The sequence below is a fragment of the Folsomia candida genome, unplaced genomic scaffold (genome assembly GCF_002217175.1).
Source record: "Folsomia candida strain VU population unplaced genomic scaffold, ASM221717v1 Fcan01_Sc006, whole genome shotgun sequence".
In the NCBI taxonomy this organism is placed as follows: domain Eukaryota; kingdom Metazoa; phylum Arthropoda; class Collembola; order Entomobryomorpha; family Isotomidae; genus Folsomia; species Folsomia candida.
The window spans coordinates 5083553-5102542 of NW_019091198.1; the positions used below are offsets into that span (position 1 = coordinate 5083553).

General features: G+C 36.6%; 3 protein-coding genes across 10 annotated transcripts in view; 1 reads left to right on the top strand and 2 right to left on the bottom strand.

Annotated features, from left to right (window-relative positions):
- Window positions 1-73: 73 nt before the first annotated feature.
- On the bottom strand, window positions 74-3269 carry LOC110851461 (transketolase). Its single transcript, XM_022099237.2, has 10 exons — window positions 2995-3269; window positions 2763-2908; window positions 2497-2686; window positions 2185-2419; window positions 1927-2070; window positions 1688-1810; window positions 1477-1605; window positions 1251-1388; window positions 657-1152; window positions 74-535 (listed from the first exon to the last, which is right to left on the bottom strand). Exons 1-10 carry the CDS (start codon window positions 3099-3101, stop codon window positions 363-365), a joined length of 1881 nt encoding a protein of 626 aa, XP_021954929.1. The 5' UTR covers window positions 3102-3269; the 3' UTR covers window positions 74-362.
- A 1084-nt stretch (window positions 3270-4353) lies between these two features.
- On the top strand, window positions 4354-7403 carry LOC110851463. Of its 3 annotated transcripts, none has more exons than XM_035852563.1 (6): window positions 4354-5367; window positions 5442-5535; window positions 5685-5778; window positions 6118-6221; window positions 6426-6580; window positions 6669-7403. In XM_035852563.1, exons 1-6 carry the CDS (start codon window positions 5278-5280, stop codon window positions 7056-7058), a joined length of 927 nt encoding a protein of 308 aa, XP_035708456.1. In that variant the 5' UTR covers window positions 4354-5277; the 3' UTR covers window positions 7059-7403. The 3 variants fall into 3 exon arrangements, with proteins under 3 accessions (XP_035708456.1, XP_021954935.1, XP_021954936.1); XM_022099243.2 differs by having other exon boundaries at window positions 4518-5367; window positions 5442-5592; XM_022099244.2 differs by lacking the exon at window positions 5442-5535 and having other exon boundaries at window positions 4519-5367.
- The window catches only part of LOC110851462 (adenosylhomocysteinase-like 1), a 29750-nt gene continuing 17862 nt past the window's right edge, over window positions 7103-18990 (bottom strand). For all 6 annotated transcript variants that reach the window (XM_022099239.2, XM_022099238.2, XM_035852561.1 and 3 more), the window contains 12 exons: window positions 11119-11265; window positions 10888-10988; window positions 10744-10815; window positions 10648-10678; window positions 10342-10509; window positions 10116-10266; window positions 9896-10048; window positions 9646-9811; window positions 9396-9563; window positions 9242-9320; window positions 9032-9138; window positions 7103-8963 (listed from right to left, as the gene is read on the bottom strand). In XM_022099239.2, the coding sequence (XP_021954931.1) occupies window positions 8943-8963; window positions 9032-9138; window positions 9242-9320; window positions 9396-9563; window positions 9646-9811; window positions 9896-10048; window positions 10116-10266; window positions 10342-10509; window positions 10648-10678; window positions 10744-10815; window positions 10888-10988; window positions 11119-11265 (1364 nt within the window). In that variant the 3' untranslated portion in view covers window positions 7103-8942. The remainder of the gene's footprint in view (window positions 8964-9031; window positions 9139-9241; window positions 9321-9395; window positions 9564-9645; window positions 9812-9895; window positions 10049-10115; window positions 10267-10341; window positions 10510-10647; window positions 10679-10743; window positions 10816-10887; window positions 10989-11118; window positions 11266-18990) is intronic.

An 18990-nucleotide genomic window follows, 5' to 3' on the forward strand; every position in this document is an offset into this window, starting at 1 on the left:
AAGATGCATACTCATCATGAAAAATAGAATGAAATAAAATACTGGACTACGTTGTAATAATAACGACAAAATGTAATTGTAATTTTTAATTTATTATCTCTCAATGCATATTGATAACAGATGGGAAGTTAGCAATTTTTTTTATTAACTTTTGTTAATTATTGGTCATATTGAATATGTAAATTTTTATATCACATATAAGAAGGAATGTGTAAATAATTCCATGTGGAAATTAAAGCAAATGACAATGTTTTTGTTTACTAATATACCATCATGATTGACATGTTTATGATAATTCTGATCACTTTTTTATATATCTTAATTCAGATGTTGCAGTGGTTATATAGCTCATAACATGGATCTTACGCAGCAAGAATTTGATTCACAGCCTTGACAATGGCCTTTGAATCAATTTCAAATTTCTCCAAAAGGACGGCTGAAGGTCCTGAGCGTGGAACGCTTCTAACTGCCAACTTTTTGACAATGATGTTCTTTTCTTCAGACACAAGGCTGCAAACAGCATCACCGAGTCCTCCTAAAAATTCAAGGGATGATAATGTTTAATACGGACAGACATTCTTCTGAGTATTATACTCCAGACACACATATATACATGCAATAAATGTAAATAAGCATACAATAAAAAATTAACGAACCTTCAGGATAATGATCTTCAACAGTAACAATTTTGCCACCCACGGCCTTGGCGTGTTGAATAATTTCGGGGTCCAAAGGCTTAATGGTAAAGGGATCAACAACTCGTGCATGAATGCCAGATTTTTCGAGTTCATCCGCAGCCTTGAGAGCCTCGTGAAGAGTCACACCAGCACCGATGATTAGAACCTTGTCTGCAGGATTGGTTCGAACAACCTTGGATTTTCCAATCGCAAAAGGCTCGTCATTTTTGTACAAGACTGCAGTGTTTGGCCGAGAGCTTCGGATGAAGCAAATTCCCTTAGTGTTGGCGCATAGCTCGACAGCATATTCAGTACTAACAGCGTCGGATGGGTAGAACACGGTAGCAGTGGGGATAGTTCTGAACATTGCCAAGTCTTCCAATGCCATTTGAGATGGACCATCCTCACCAATGCTGATTCCAGCGTGAGAACCACAACAGTTAAGATTAGTTTGTGAAATTGCTCCCATTCGAATCTATGATACAAAACAAAAACATAAAAGATGAGGAAACTTAGTGAAATAAAATTTACAATTTATAATTGGATTGCAAAATTAGGCTATAAAATATTCACCTGGTCGAATGCTCTTGTAAAGAAGCAAGCAAACGTGGAAGCAAAAGTTATGGTACGATCACGGCAGGCAGCACCAATGGCGACTCCGACAAGATTTTGCTCGGCGATGTAACATTCAATGTATTGCTTAGGAGTATTCTATCAAATTAACAGTAAATTTTAATGCATTTACATTACCTACATGTCAATTAGCCATCATAATTAAATTTCTCAGTCACATACGAACCTTGAGTACTTTATCCGAGAATGTTGAATTTTTTGTGTCACCGTCCAAAGCAATGACGCGATCATTTGCAGCAGCCAACTTCTGCAGAGCGTTACCATAAGCAAGTCGAGTGGCAACGAGTTCTCCCATCTGTAACACACGTGCCACATTGAATGAATAACATAAATCTTGGTTGGGGTTAACGCAGATAACTCAGGATTTGGAAAATAACCTTGTAATTTGGTGGTTGAGAGAGCTTGACCCCAGCAGCAAAATTGGTTGGGGGAACTTCCACAACAGGCTTTGATGGAATCAACTGGATAGCACCATTGTTCTTAATTAGTCCTTTGAGATACTGCAAAATCAAATCAAATATTTATAAAATATATCTAATAATTTATATAGCAATTATATAATAAATTGCAATTTAAAAGTACACAATTAATTGAATTAATTATTTTAATACAATACCTCAAGGACAGCCGGCGAATCATCTCCAAGTGGCTTCCCATGCCAGTTGTCTTGATCTTCGATATTTGGGAAGTTCTTTCCCTTGAATGTCTTGGCAATGATGGCTGTTGGCCGACCCTTAGTTTCGCTGGCTTCATGGAAAGCCTGCACAGTTGAAAAATAAAAGTTATTTGAGGCCATTTCATTAACGCTTCAGGTCTATTATATTTCGATGTAATTAATATCATAATAAATAAACCAGTAGCTTATTAAGCTTGCCTTGCACAACTCTTCCACATCGTGGCCGTCAACCACCAAGGCGTTGAACCCAAAAGCCTCCAACCTTTTTCGATACGTGTCCATGTCATGCTGGAGAGCAGTAGGTTCGGATTGACCAAGCCTGTTCACATCCAAAATAGCGACAAGATTGTCCAACTTGTATTTACTGGCGAAATGCATGGCCTCCCACAAAGACCCTTCCGCAGCTTCACCATCACCCATGAGACAATACACTCTGCATAGAAATAGTACACACATTTATTTCAAATTAAATGAAAACTGAAAAAGTTAATTAATTGCTCATCAACTCACTTGTACGGAGCATTGTCAATGTACTTTCCCACATAGGCCATGCCTGCAGCAACGCTGAGACCCTGTCCCAACGAACCGGTAGCAACATCGACAAAGTTCAATCTAGGCGTGGGGTGACCTTCCAAATCGCTGTCAATTTTTCGCAAATTGTTCAAGTCGGTTACTGGGAAGAGACCGGCTTCGGCCCATGCTGCAGATCAATAATGTAAACCCAATGTAAAAATTAATCAATCAATTAATCAGGATCATAATAAAAATTTAAATACCGGCATATAAAATCGGAGCGGCGTGACCCTTGGACAGAATGAAGCGATCGTTGGAAGGGTCCTTCGGGGTCTGGACTTTGTACCTCATCGTATGGAAGAACAGCACCGACATTATCTCCGCCATGGAGGAGCATGATGTTGGATGCCTATATCATCGTTAGTAATTAATTAATACATAAAATACGCCTCCTCCTAATATTCTCCTTTCACAAAACAAAAAAAAGTTCCTCACCCAGACTTGGTAACATTTGTGGACGTGATAGAGTCCACTCGAAGCTTGTTGGCAATATCTCGGAGCTCTTGAACCACTTTGGATTCGGGTTTATGGTAACTGGCCATTTTAGCTTATTGTCAAAGTTGAAGGCGCAAAAGATAAGTAGTCTCCGAGTGGTAGTGCTTCTTCTTCTGCTGTTGTTGCCGGCCGGACAGGAACTGAGGAGCTGGAAATGCAGTCAAAGAAGAAGAACACGGCGTGGTGGTGGTGAAGATGGTGGAAGAAGAAAGAACAGGCGGGGGGGTTTGGTCAATGTGGGGAAGAGTAGGATTGCTTATTAGATAGCAAATACACGACTGCACTATCTGCTCTACTCGCCTGGACAAGAAATGCATGCAAAAACCTGTGCGAAAAACATGACGAGATAAAATTGTAGAGGAATTTACATCAGCACAGAACTCAAACTCACTATCAGCAAAGCATCATCACACCACTCGCTCTCTACTCACTCCACGAGATATTTCACTCCATCCACACGATTACACAGATTAAGAACGATACTTGTATTATGTTGGGCCATGATCTCAACACTTGCAATTGTCGTGATTGCAAGGCATTTTATTTTTATTGGCAAATGTGCATACGTGTATCGAGTGGATAGTTGCATATTTGTGATGGACCAACCATATCCCTTGAAGGGTTCGTTACTGAACATTGGGCATATAAAAGTGGAAAATGTGCATACCAAAATGCGAATGAACATGATTTTCTGTACAGACTAGAAAATCATGCGATCTGACTGAGAAAAGTTTTTGAGCTTCAGTGATCTCGACGATTTTGATGCCTTCCGATTCCTCTGGTTATGGTAGTAGTATGGGATGATTGATTTTCATTTGTAAGGGTGCCAAGAAATTCTACATCACTTAACGATTAATGATCCATAAAAGTTTACTTAATATATATAAATGAAGACATTTGAACATGCCGTTATAATCGCGTTCGAAATACAGTTTGAAATACCAATTGAAATCCATTCCCATGATATTACAGAAATATAATTTGCCATGGAATGTAGATATGTGATCAATAATTTATGCATTAAATGGTTTAAGTAAATTGATTGGGTTAGTATTTCACTCATTTCTCAAGCCCCCTTAGGAATAATTGGAAAAATCGGCCGTGACGGGTCGTTGCGGAGGACGGTCTCACCCCGCTGGGCATCATTTTTAGTCAGATCTTACAGTTAAATTTACGTAAATAGTTCAACGTGGTTGAATAAATTCTATGAAATCTTGATTCGTGCTGAATAGATCTACGGAAAATTATACTATGGCAATAAATGAGCTCAATTTAGATATGCCTACATACATACATACACACATACATATGTCCATACTATACATACGCCAATAACTAAGATTGCCTTTACTCCTGCATCCCAACGAACTGCCGATGATAGTAAATGAGATGACAGTAAGATATAATATAATACGTCTCGAAGGTAGTAGTTGTGCAACAATAGTTTGGTTAGTTCTGTATGTATGTGAGGCAAATCAGTGTGTCGATAAATTGTAGCAAAATCTCTGACAATCAGAATGTTGGAAATTACGAACAGGAAGCCGAGTTGCACTTGAATTATTCAACCTTCTTCTACTTTTGTACAGTGCTGCTTGAATATCGTGAACAGTAAATCCGCATTTTATTCTTACCGTGGCGTGACATTGGCTGACCACCGTAACATGAACATAAATGAAGTTTAAAGCAGAGCTGCATCGTGGACTGTGACAGGCCAAATGTGATCATGTTATGCCACACTTTACTATTACTACTTTACTACTACTACATACGAACGCAAAAAATCACTCACTCAAGGAAAAGTGCACATCTTTTATTCAGTTGTCAAAGTTGTCAAGCTCAACTCGGTTTCATTTCAGCGTTGCAAGTCCAAGAGTCAGAGCGTTAAATTGGTGCAAGCAATTTTTTTCTTCTTCTTATGCATCCTTCTCCATTTGTGGTATCGGAAATATCAGTCGAATAATAATAAGTGTATCGTTTCGTCTCTTCTTCCCGAGTTCGGCTGCCTTGGACAATAATGTGAGGAATTTCATACCCCTCACTCCTCCTCCATCTCCTCTCGGGTTCAATAAACATTGTTTCTCTCCCACGTCATAACGGCATCATTTGCAATTAGGGAGGCGAGGGTTAATCATCGATTCGAATCTATCAGGAAAATCAACTTGTTGGCCAGTTCTCAGTTCTAGTCTGGTCCTTTTTCCCTTCTGAAGTGTGTCGTGAAGTGAAATGCCTGACCTTTCAGCGAAATGTTTGAGTGCAAAGTTTTACCGTGCTGGACAACGAAAACTAGGAATTGGACAAGTTCCTTTGATTTGGGTGAGTGTGTGGTTTGTTGACAAATTTTCATGGCCTGCATTTTAAACCTGAGCAGTATAAATTCATCCTTTAAGGTCACATTGCTAGCAGCGTTTGTGACTTGTATCAGCATAAATCATGGAGAGCCACCCCTGCTGAAGGAGTTGCATGCTGAATGTACTCGAGAAGGTATCAGTGTCAAACTCTGGTTTAAAGTGCCATTCACTGGCATCGCTTACTCGAATGGTACTTGAGATTCTTGTCTCGTAGGTTTTTAAAGGGTTGTTTGGTCTGATTTGGTGTATGTTTTCCTACAATTTTACTTATCTAATTTCTAGGTCATTACGAAACAAGCAAGTGTAGATACATATCTCACAGGGATGATGATGATGGTCCAACTAAAGGCATGGAGCCTAGTGGAACAAATTTCAGGTGGTTGGTTACGCTTAAGACACATATTATGTTAATAGTTACCCTAAATAGGGTAGCTCCTGTACAAAAGTAGTGCCAACGCGTATCTACATACATATTTAAGTATAGTATTATGCATAAGTGCGTTGAATTCGAATGAGACAAAGGAATTGTCACACACTCTGATTAGCCACAATTTATTACATTATGACGAGTCATCCTCCCTCAAAACGAAGGAGACACAATCCAATTCTCATGCATGTAAACTAATTCTTGAGTGTGTGACACAGTGACTCGTCGTTGGTTTGCTGTTGGTGATATAAATAATAAAAAGGTCCAATTTCCAATCCTCTCTTGCAGTTTTCTGATTCCAATGAACGAATGTGGCACAGTTTACTATGAAGGAGCACCTTCTGTGAAACAGCAGAAGAGGAACGACACGCGAACAACAGATAAAAGCAACGGTAACCATTATACGATTTTGGAAATGTAGTTAATTATTTTCCCACGATGCTCTACAAATTTGGGACTGCTTTTTCAATGCACATACGAGCACATACACAACACACCTCTAAATACCCGTACTTGTTTGTGATTGTCACATTGGAGTAGCTAGTGCGTAGGTGTCGAGGACAAATGCGATCTCAAATGATGTTTCACATTTCCAGACAATGAAGTTTACATTGAAAACACGCTCCTCATCCAAACCGATCCAACGATTCAAGAGGCGACCGATTTGGCAAAGACGTTGCGTTGCGTTTGGCAAAAGGAAATTCGTCAACCATTGATGGCTGCGTTACCCTTTGGGAACATTGGGAAAATTGTGAGAATCTAGATTACTTATGTCATGCATGAGAAAGCGTATATGAGAAATTGGCTTGTACTTATTTCCACTAATTTTATATGACAAGATTCACCGAGACGCGCAGAGGGTCAAAACCATAACTGCAACAAGGCACACTCTTCAACATGATCATCAAACAAATACCAGCAACAAAAACGTGCCCATTTTAAATTTGAGATTTCAGAAGAAAGGTCAAGTGCAAAGTGTTCCTTTTAACGAGAGACGACACAACTCTAGAGCATTGGAATTAGATGACGAGTTTGACACTGATCCTGAGTTGGACCCTGTAACTACATATTTTTCAAACAAAAGTGATCTCATTTCACCGTTGGCTTTACAGAGACAGCAAAATTATATTTCATCTTCTGCAACTCCAGTTAATACACCTCCTATTTTAAAGTGGACTTTTTTGGTAGTTATGCGATTTATGGTTTTGCTCCAATGTTTTGTCATATGAGTAAAATTCTAGGAAATAAGAACATGTTTTTTTACTACACACCATAGAATTTCATATCACTTTATTGAAAACAAAACAACTCTTACAAGTACAGATACCACAATACATATACCGTACTAACAACACACCGAATTGAAACACAGTTTTTCACATCAAGTTTGTATGAAGGCTTTATATTCAAGTTTCCAATTTTTTGTGAAGATTCATGATTTTTGATTACTGGTGTTTCATATTTCAAATTGGTTGGTCATATTTGTAAAGAAGTTGTAATTGTTTGTTTAAAAATCATTTCACCTCACAAATAATTTTAATTTAAAATATTTGATACATTTCAATCGACATATTCACAGTCAGTGTGTGGTGAATTTCTAAAAAATTCCTAGCAAATTGAGCTTTAGATTATGTATCTTGAAATTGAAAGTCGTAGTTCTGATGATATCTACATACATACTGGACATTTTGGCCTATTCTAATTCATAAGTATTTGTCAATGTCGTGTTTTTGGACGTTGCTAGTACACTAAAATTCATATACAACATTAACTACAATAATAATTCGCATGTTGTAGGACTCGTGCAATTCATCAATTAATTAGTTAAACGTAGAATGAATAGTTGTTGATTCAAACGTCCGATTAAATTAAATGTAGGAAATAATAGCTTGTATAATACGTTGATTTAGACATGTAACCTACCACAAGGTTCACTTACGTAACATATGTATATTTGGGTAGTGTTTATGTTCATCTTATAAAGATGGGTTCAAAGAAAAATTTACAGATTAGTTTAAAATTGAAAATGTTAAAATAACAGAGCCAATGGTGGATGCACCACACAATGATTATAGTCAACATTATAATCAATGGCAATGATGACAAGATATGTAAAATCTTAAAGATTAGACTATCTCAGGAATTGACAAGAAGTTTTTCACTGGAATGCGTAATAGTTTCATCAGATATTACAATTGAATTTGTTTGAAATCCTTATTACCATCATATATAATTTTTAAATATAGAGAGTCGTTGTTCAAATTAAAAATCTTTTTTATGCGTATAATTTTTATGGTGTGTTTCTTTGCTAAAACAGTCATTGGTAACAATTGGTAATTGTAAGACTTCAATCTTCTTTTGCAGTAATTGGTCTTTATATAGTTCGTAAAGGCTTGTATTGTTGGCTAATTTCACACTAAATTATCCAAAGACTAATAACTACTTTAATACTAAGACATAATAATACACTCATTGAATAAATGAATTTTATGAATACAAGCATTGTCATAACTATTTACGACATGGATAGTAGTTAAGACAGGGGACAAGGTTGTTCTGTCATTTCATCAAATCAGATATTTTGCATAATATGCATATATAGATATTCAGTTAACAAGTTTGAGATAGATAATAACAGAATTCAATCTTTTCGACGCACATAATCAAGATCATATGGGGACATTATGTAACAACTGAGCTATGTTAGATATAAACTAGCCAGACCACATTTAGAGAACCTATTATGAGTTACAGATTAAGATCAAGATGTACATTTTTTTGAAATTTTCAAAACGATTTAGCAAGAACTTGACAATTAGATACATTCAACATACACATTTAAGGTACACACTAACAATCTAAGAACAACTTAGTTTTAGTTCTAATTAACAGTAAATTGAGATTTATAATCCATGGCCGCAAAAAGTTATATCCTTTCCTCCAACTACTGTGATGGATGCATTACAAATTAATTCAAATTATAATCAAATTAACTTACTAGGAATTTAAAACACAATGTAAAGTGAATGACATGGATGAAAATTTGGCCAATTTTATGCAGTACAATGCTACAACATTGACATGGAAGAGCTAGTCTGAATGTCATGATATCATCAATAGCGATAGTAGTTTGGCTGTAAAGAAAAACAAAGTTTTAATAAGATTATAGACTAAAAATAGTTTGTTAATCACAGATTCATACCTTGAACGGCCCAGCCTTGTTGAGACCCAGATACTTGGCTTGATCCTCACTCAATTCTGTCAAATGCGCATCAAATGTTGGCAAGTGTAGACTCGCCACGTACTCATCTATTTTATGCATGATACATTATTTTAAAATATTTCTAAATTCTGATTATTTTGCTGAGCATATATATATAGCAGCTACTCTGAAATGAAAGTGAAGCCATACCCATTTTCTTTGGAAGAAGATAAACATCGGACTTGTATCTTCCAGGTGGAGCGTTGAACAGCTCAATCAGAGCCAAAGCCTTACCCAATTAATTACAAATCCATTAAAAATTTTCACATGACAAAATGCTAAGTAAAACTTAATCACGCCACACCTGTGTCGCAGCCGTAACAGAGACGACGAATGATGGAATGCTTGAACAAGTGAGATTGATCAAACGCCCTTCGGCGATTAATATGATTCGTTTTCCATCAGGCCAAATGATGTGATCAACTTGAGAGCGAACTTTCTCCCATGTCAACTCTGGCGATCGTAGACTTCCCTGGATTGACATAAAGTACAAATAATTAGATATATTTTATCACTGTACATTTCCGAATTTATTCGCTACTTTCGTGACTTACGACATCAATTTCCGTGTTTGAGTGTCCAATGTTACAGACGATGCAACCAGTTCTCATTTTATCCAAGTGGTCTCGGGTCACTACATTTTTATTCCCCGTTGCAGTCACCACGATATCTACGGTTCTTATCACTTCGTTCAGTTTTACGACACGGAATCCATCCATACTGCAATAAGTTGATTGTTTATTTAAATTTGAACTTAAAATTAGTAGCACTCGAGCAAGATTATAGACAATTAGTTTGTTGTACCAGGCTTGAAGTGCGCAAATTGGGTCGACTTCAGTTACATAGACCACGCATCCAAGTCCTTTCAAGGATTGACAACATCCTTTCCCAACCTCCCCATAACCGCAAATAACCACTTGTTTTCCACCAAACATCACATCAGTTGACCGTTTCAAACTTGAAGACAAAATAATACAGACATCTCACAAACCATTTAGCATAGAAAAAAATGTAGAAAACAAACCTGTCGATGATGGACTCCTTGCAACTGTATAGATTGTCAAATTTAGTTTTCGTTACAGAGTCGTTGACATTCATGGCAGGGACTGTTAGCTTTGAAGCTTTCGAGAGTTGATACAATCGGTGAACCCCAGTCACACTTTCTTCCACGATTCCTACAAATGCAGTTTTATAATGGGCGACTCTCTTAAAACATAAATAAAAATACATCCAGAGAGGCAAATTGGTACCTTTAATCAGCTTAAACATTGCTGGATACTTCTTGAGCATCAGATGGGTAGCATCCCCTCCATCATCTAAAATCATGTTGGGTTGCCAATTTTCCGCATTAACACAGCGATCGATACACCACCAAAAGTCTTCTTCCGTTTCGCCCCTCCAGGCGTATATCGGAAACCCTGCAAAAGTAAAACATAATTCCACTAAAATTTTAAGCCTCTCAAATTTCAGTATGCGATCATATAACAAATTTAGAAAACGTGACGTCTTGATATGTAAACGTTAACATGAAATTTGAACCAACATTGAACACTAACCTGCTTCAGCAAGAGCAGCAGCAACTTCATTCTACGAATAACAAGACCAAATCTGTTAATTTTTCAGAAATAAATTCTAAATAGGGATAACTCTACCTGAGTAGAATAAATGTTGCATGCAGCCCAACGAATTTGTGCACCCAATTCACGCAAGGTTTCGATCAATACCTAGAACCACGGAGGAAAATATTTTATAATTCTGCTTTATCTGTTGACAACAAGGACGTTAAATATTCTTACCGCAGTTTGGGCATTAATATGTGTGCATCCAACAATTTTGGCTCCTTTCAAAGGCTTGTCATCCGAAGCACGTTTTCTCAAGGCAAAAATTCCGGGCATTTCTTCGCATCGAAATGAAAAAAATGACATACAATAGAAATATTTTAATTCGTTTCCTCTCTGGTTTTATTTGGTTCTTGAAACCAAACAAAATCAGAAAATAGAAGGAAAGATTTTAAATGAATTAAATACCTTGCTCCGCAATTTCGATCTCCCTTCTACCGAAACCATGCAAGTCAATATTTCGAACACAAAAATCATTTGAATTTTTGCTGTTCTTTTGCTGCTTGTCCCGTGGACTAATGTCTTCTTCATCGGAACTGCTCCCAGTGTAAGAGGCTATACATGAAAATGTTTTATTAGATTTCGTATCATGTGTCGTGATTTCATATCATGGACTTTAAAAGGGAGAGGACTACATATCTGAAAGACTGGGTCAATATTGGGGATGGCAGCATAGAAAATTGGTGATTATACGACTTGGACCAATATCTTTCGGGTTCGTGAACTAAATACACAAACTCTACTTTGATTTCGCCCGACAATATAGTGTACACATCCATACATTCTTGTTACAAAATTCCTGGTAACATTTATTGACACAAATTTGAAAGACATGAAACAGACAACTTCTGTCATCTCGAAGTATAAACTTGTACAGAGATCCATATGCCCGTTTTTGAGCCAGTTTTGAACCAGTTTGTGAGCACCTTATACGTAATACTACAAAAAAATTCAAGCCATAAGAAAAGCCAAATTTCCTACTAAAATGTACATCACGACGTGAAGAAAAGGGAGAGACACGAACTTTTAAGTTTTTTTCAGAGTGTGCATTTGTATGTACACATACAAGGGAATGAAAAACGTAATTCAAAACAGTAAAGTGTTGAATGTAAAATCTCGACAGAAATTTTGGTGAAGCAACATCCGCTCATGCCTCGTAATAAATCTAGGTTTGTCTTAATAAAAAGATTGAGTATGGGAACACTCTGAACAAAGAAGATATGGCTTCTTTTTCCCGTCAGTAAACGACTTCTATTCTTGCACACAAATGGAATGCTAATATTCCATCTCATTTTTTAGGATCCGTCTATATTATTCTTGACTTTCCTCGAGAGGAGGAATAAAACAAAGTGAAAATATTATGTACATATGACTGGTAAATAATTTTTGCCTTTAAACCCCACACAAGGATTTATATCTGAAAATTTAGACACGTCTCTACAGAACAAAAACCGCATAATTTTACCATTATAAAACTACGATAAAAGAACAATAATAACTCTGAAAGTTTTGAGATGGATGCGAGTAGAAGTGTGCAGACTCACATGTACATACACATGTAAATAATGTAGGCAGTAAATATCCTACTAAAAGTTTTAATTAAAGCAAAAACTTAAGCAAGAAAGGACGACAACTTTGTTCCAACTCAATGTAAATCAATAATGAAATTTCAATGTGTCACTTTTGGCTGACTCACATCACCAGCACCCAGACAGAAATTGTGTAACAATATCGAATAAAGCCCACTCATTAATCGCGTTACGACGACTAAAGTAAATAAGTAACTCGAAAACCAGATTTTTCACAAGACTACGTATATAAGTAGACAGATGCTTTAAAAGTCTGAGGGCTATAAGTTGACTTATTTCCCAATTTCTTGAAGCCCTCAACTTCTACTAATTGCAAATATTCTAACAATTAATTACATTTATCCACCAGTAATAACCGTCAAAAGATTTGCTCAATTTATTTTGTAAAAGATTGCAAATGACAAAGTCATGCTGTTTCTATTTCATATTAAAGTATAAGATATTCTTACACGAAGTGGAGCAAATTGATGCCACAGATGATCGACGTGAATCTTGATGTTGCGATTTTTTAGCAGCTGCATCCAAATACCGGCAAGACGCTGGTAAACTCATACGTCGACGGTTCCGATCTTTGAAAGCGGCTCCTCCAGCCAAAAGCCGTTCTGGTACCTGAATTTGGTATCAAAACATGCACACTTGAACACTTGTTACTACAGTTCCGCCCAAATAGACCACCAAACCATACATGGCTTAACGACTACTACACAAAAAGCTCTTTATTACATTAGCAGTGAATGAGTAAATAAACAAAGCACAAAAACATGACTTCTCAGAAAGAAGCATTAAAAAGACTACAGTTTAAAGCCAATACACAAATTCTAGAGCAATTCTCATTCCCAGGCACTGGCAGACAGCATGTCACCACAAGAAAAATGAATCAATGGAAAATGTGTATTCTAAAACACTTCGTTCTCATCATCATCATCAACATATGTATTTAGATGCATAATTTCAGGCAAAATTATAAAAGGTTAGAATGCTAATTAGTGTTCATCCTCAGACTATGCATAAAAACATTGAGTGAGAGCATATTCTCCCAGTTACACCCATTTAATACACTTAAATACACCAATGATTCAATCGCGATATTTTACACACATCAAAAAAATACGACGACATTCCGTTTTACGACCGATTAGGATGCACATGATGTAGTAATACGATAGACATGACATGATTTGATGCGTTGCATAATTACCTCTGGGAGAGCAGAGGAGATACCGCTATTGAAGACCAGGGGACTGGTTCCTAATTTGGAACGGTTTGGAAGCATTTTAATGAACGGTTGTTGAACGGCTGAATTCGGTTAGAAATTTTGAAAAATCCGCAGTCACCACACGCAGAGTAAGAAGATTTGGAGAGTGAAGTTTATTCAGTACCGACCAGAGTTTATAATAGTAGAACCCTCTTCCAAGTCCGGCGAAATGCAGACTTAAAAATCAGATCACGAAACGTTATAACAACTAAGTTTTACGTCCGAGTAACACATATGCAATTACGGAAGTACATTCCAACGTGCACAATCAAAACAGATACGTTTTTGTCGAATCCTCTTTCGCAACAAAGACTCAGTATAGCACTTTGCCAATGATACCAAAATTAAATATTACGTACAAATAATCTTCTTCGTACAACTGAAACCGGATATAGGAAACGTGGTACACACTGAAAATTGCGGTAGGCAGTAGGTTAAGTGAAGACAAAATTTGTTCAAGCTAAATTGACTTCTACTTGGATGATCTTGTCGAAGGAGGATAAACCTCACACCATCGTGCACCACAGGCAATTTCAAGCACACACACACACCTCAGATATAAATCAACCCGTCACTTTCACTGTTTCGCTATTCTATTAAACTTGAAATCATTCCTCTCAATTTATTTCCAACACTTCCGAGAAATGAAAAAAGCACGCAATAGTGTTTTTATATATCCTTTGATAAAACAGATTTACAAAATGATCTCAAATATAAGCACGGCTAAACTCACACTGAAAGTAAAGTGACAGAATTTTATTATATAATATTGGGCTAATGTAAAGTTCTGCGTCCTTGCCAAGCTAGCGTGTCTCTGTTGTTCTTCTTCAGACACAACTAACCACAACCTACGACGCTTAGCAAAGTTTGCCGTCTGTAAACAAACGCAGAATAAGTGTGTGTATGCAATGAAAATGAACAACTTTATACTTGTCACAGGAAGAACGGCACGTTCTAATGATGCGCAATGGATTGTTTTCCGTCTCGTGAAGTAGATTAGAATTACTCAGGCACTCGAATGATTATAAACAATGATCTTCCATTTAGATAAAAACAAGCTAATAAAACAATCACGCAATCTCTACGCAATACTCTTTTCCCTGACTTTTATGCCGTTCCTCACATTAGCTCATTTTATTATGTCATGTATACCTAATAATATTTTGTATTATTGTCAAATCCAATATTTGTCAGTTGAACTTTGGCACCGAGTCATTTGATAACTACACCAATTTACTTGCACTTATCTACTAGTTGTAGGAAACAAGTCCACAATAATTTTCATGGTGTTAACAAATTGCAATTTGTTAGAAACACTATTTCAATTCAAATGTCAAACACTCATTCCAACAAAGTATTTAGATTTGTGATCAGTTCTATTAATATCTCATTGCAGGACACACGACATTGTAGATGTCAATAATAGCAAGTAAATTGTTATGGCCAATCAACTTGTCGACGAGACTGGTATTACACGCTACGCAATTCTATTATAATGAGCACCATAGAGCCGATTTGTGTCGATATAAAATCATGAATGATCTAGAAAATTAGATCCATGCCGTCCTCGACTGTGAGACAGTAAACATGGTGGATCGCTTCTGAGGCGAAGGTGCTCATTGTTATTCTGCTGATTAGTTCTGCTTCTTAAAGTTATTGGCAGTTGTTGTCTGTCATAGTTTACAATCAACTCAAGTAAAGAAATTAATGCACCTTCAAACCGAACAATAATCATAGTATTTCTTATTCCATGAAGTGATTCCTTTTTGACTGGTTCACTTTTTACGCTTCTCCCCTGCACCATACATATCGCATCAGAATCAGCAGAGGTAATCGAGCCGACTTAATGTGGACTACTGTTGACAACTACTGTTAGTTGTGGTATCACCCACTACAGGCGATGATGATGCAACAATCTTACAACTCATGTTGTCCCTTATTGCCAATTACACTATGACCAGAGATAACCTGTCTGTTGGAATCGAAGACCATTCATGATGATAAACAATGACAACTTTATGCAACGTGTGCTAAAATCAATTGCACATGGGTGATAGGATAAGATTCGTTTCCTCTTGCAGACGCCCAAGTTAAAAGGCCTCTTATAAATCTTTCTCACTCTCAAAACATAAAACATATAACTCATCGACTGCAATAATAGGACGAGCTGTCAATGAAGTGGACCTCGCAGCATGCAAATCGTATAAAATAAAATATATATGCATTTCTAAAAAGTAATGCTATTTCTCTTTGTGTATAATTGCTAAATTTTCCACAGGTGTAAAATGGCTATAAAATTAAGTAATAGTCATGTGCACTAGTCTGAAAATAATATTAATGTCAGTGTTTGAATACTTGTAGGCGTGACCTAATGCCAGCCAGCCAGCAATTTGGTACATGACATTTTACTGTCATAATCTGCATAGTGAGGTGAAACGTGCTTATGGGATTAGTGCATCAAGATGCATTTCTGGTTCGCATTAAATCCAAAATTATCCCAGGAATGCAAAATTATACGACACTGCCGTCAACCATAAAATACGACAAGAACAATGAAAAGCGGCCTCTAAATGTTTACGAGGAGCGATATATTAAACAGATGTAATTTGAAGCAAAGTTAAACTCTAATGAATCAACATTATGAGGACAAGGTAGGCAGAACCTGATCCTGTTAATAATAATAATGAAGATCTTTACAAGAGAGATATTAGGCAAATTATTTGTGTTGTATATCTTTTGCAAAATATATAGATGAGTTTGTTGTTCCTTGAAGTCATGGAAGTTATAGATTCAGCAGAAGAGATATCACAGCATAAACAACAATAGTATGACAACAGAACACAAAAGCACTTGGTGGTGAAGGGAAGTAGAGTGTGTATTAGTGTGGAACAAATGCAATCAGATAAAGAATGAGTTAATTATACTGTAAAGGCATCCAGATATTTGGGTTTATCTCAATTGTCAGGCATCGCCGCTAACCCGCCCATTCTCTCAAAATTAAGGACAGAGTCCTTCAAATGGTGGATTATGGTCCTTCATTCCATTCAATGCATTAGCACAAATGGCTATAGGGTTCATCAGAAGGATCGTATGTACACATACATAACCTTAAAATAAGTGCACTTGATGATGATTATGTATTTAGCAGAGTCTAACGATAAGCCCTTATTCGCCCCAATATGAACGTAAAGTTTCTGAAGTTGAGCACCAATTATTTTTGCTATAAATATATCATAACAGCTCCATATCACAAGTTACAAAATTGTCCATGCGACGTTCAACGAGACTTTATTTATTCATTAAAGAAATGACAATGGAGAAGTACCTTCATAAAAATCCAGATTGGTTACGATGACATATAAAAATTTATAGGGTAAACCTACAGATTATTTCATGTATGCATCTACATACTCCACACGCTACACATAACACGTAAATGTACCACATAAATGTTCAACGCCTGTCAATTTCTGGTCAAACTAAAACGTAAACCTCCTGATCACGATATGTATGATATTACTATTGTCAGGTATGCGAAGCCATCGTCCAACTCAAAACAACATAAATTATTTTGCACGTCTCACGACTGCATCGTTAGTAGGATCTGCACCAAGTAAATGTCCAATCTTAAGAGGCAAGACAAAAACAATATATTTCTTGTTACATAACAATAAAATGTGTGCCGCGCTATAAAATTGATATAACCAAATCATGCGCGTTTCTAGCCATTAAAGGTTATCCAGCATGTATGCATGAAATTGTCACACGTGACAGTACAGCAATAGGTAGTCACACACACCTGCTGTGGGTATCCTTGAGAAAAAATGATGAACGAGAGCAAACAATAAACAATTTATTCGTATCGTCCAATTGTAATTATTGAGTCATTTTCTTTATTTGCAGCAGCAAACAATAAGTATTTTTTCATGGTTGCGATTAACTTGATTCCAGTCTACTCAAGATATGTAAGAGAGCACAGCAAACATAAACTTTTTAATCCACTACAGTTGCATGCTCAGCCAATCTTTCCCTGGTTGTATGAAATTGATGAAAATACAAATAAAATTCGGAGACGCAAGAAGCAGTAAACCTACGGATATCATTTCATCAGTCGATAACTTTGGATATAGCAAACTGTAACACGTTTTTAGAGCAAAATATCCACTCCCAACTCTCCGTTAGGAATTTATCCTCCGAGCAGTGTATCTTTATACTTGATATGATACGACGACACAAAAGTCGCAGCCTCGAGTGTGCAGTGCAGGATGATTTCATTCTCATTTATTTAGGCTTCTTTGCCAAAATTAGATTACCGAATGTTCATCTGCGACTACAAATTCTGATATAAAACTATAAATATAGCAACACCGTCACTTTGCGATGGGCGATCACCGTGATCGTGTTCAGCATGAAATCATAAATCATATATCAGTTGAACGAATCGACTCCACCCAGTAGCAAAACCATTCCGATTTTTCCTTCGTGTGAGAAATTCAAACTACTATCCAAATCATTTCCGCCGTCGACACTTCGATCACCACCCTTATCGATGCCATCACCATCGTCAGTATTTATTAAAAATAATACAACGATCGTAAATAAATGCTAGCAGTAGGAAATTTTACTCTATCGAAATTCGCAATAAAATGATGGATCTTTAGTGTGAATGGACTGACCCGAAAACAATTAAACTGATAAAATTCTGTGCAGTGCATGTAACCTGAACTAGCCCATCTCCACTTAATAACCCTTAATATCTGCAGAGTGCGTCGTTTTTTTCACGACAACTGCCATATATCCATCTTAATTCTCCTTGCCAATGAGAACGAACTACGGCAGATGAATTATTTATAGGTGCAATCAATTACGAACTTTATGGGGTCGTTACTATATTATTTGGAGCAAGAGTAACAGTCCCAGGACATGCTTTTCAAATTTGAAATGATCCGAATCCGGAGAAACACTATTGGAATTTGTACATGTGTGCGAAAAAGAACAACGCGTTTAAAAAAACTGTAGATAACCCACGTTGACGTCATCCACCAAATGCCAAAACAAGTAAGACAAAACTCCAGGATAAAAACAATGATTAAACTTGAAAGGTATATTTTTAGCCAGTGGTATTTAGAAAGCAATAAATATGAAAATGATGTAGCACTATTTGTTAATTTGGTTATTCCTTTGTAATTATTAATAAACATAGGTAGCTAGAGTTAGAGTTGCACACTGCATTGGTAAGTAAATAATTCTGCTCTGCCTGTATCTATATTAGTGACCGAGTTAATAATTTTGCACAGCAAAAAGGAAGCATTATATGATTAGTAAAAATATCATAAGTAAATATTTGCTATGCAAATTCCCCATTTATCTTACTTTGAGAATGGAATGTAAATCCAAAGCGTCATCCTCTTGTGGGGGACTCCCTCCTTTATTGTT

Coding starts and splice junctions, on each gene's coding strand:
- LOC110851461 (XM_022099237.2), bottom strand. CDS start 3,101: ATGGCCAGTTACCATAAACCCGAATCCAAAGTGGTTCAAGAGCTCCGA. Junction 2,071..2,184: donor ATGTGGAAGAGTTGTGCAAG/GCAAGCTTAATA, acceptor TCAACTGTGCAG/GCTTTCCATGAAGCCAGCGA. Junction 536..656: donor TGAAGATCATTATCCTGAAG/GTTCGTTAATTT, acceptor TTGAATTTTTAG/GAGGACTCGGTGATGCTGTT.
- LOC110851463 (XM_022099243.2), top strand. CDS start 5,278: ATGCCTGACCTTTCAGCGAAATGTTTGAGTGCAAAGTTTTACCGTGCT. Junction 5,368..5,441: donor GACAAGTTCCTTTGATTTGG/GTGAGTGTGTGG, acceptor TCATCCTTTAAG/GTCACATTGCTAGCAGCGTT. Junction 5,779..6,117: donor CCTAGTGGAACAAATTTCAG/GTGGTTGGTTAC, acceptor CCTCTCTTGCAG/TTTTCTGATTCCAATGAACG.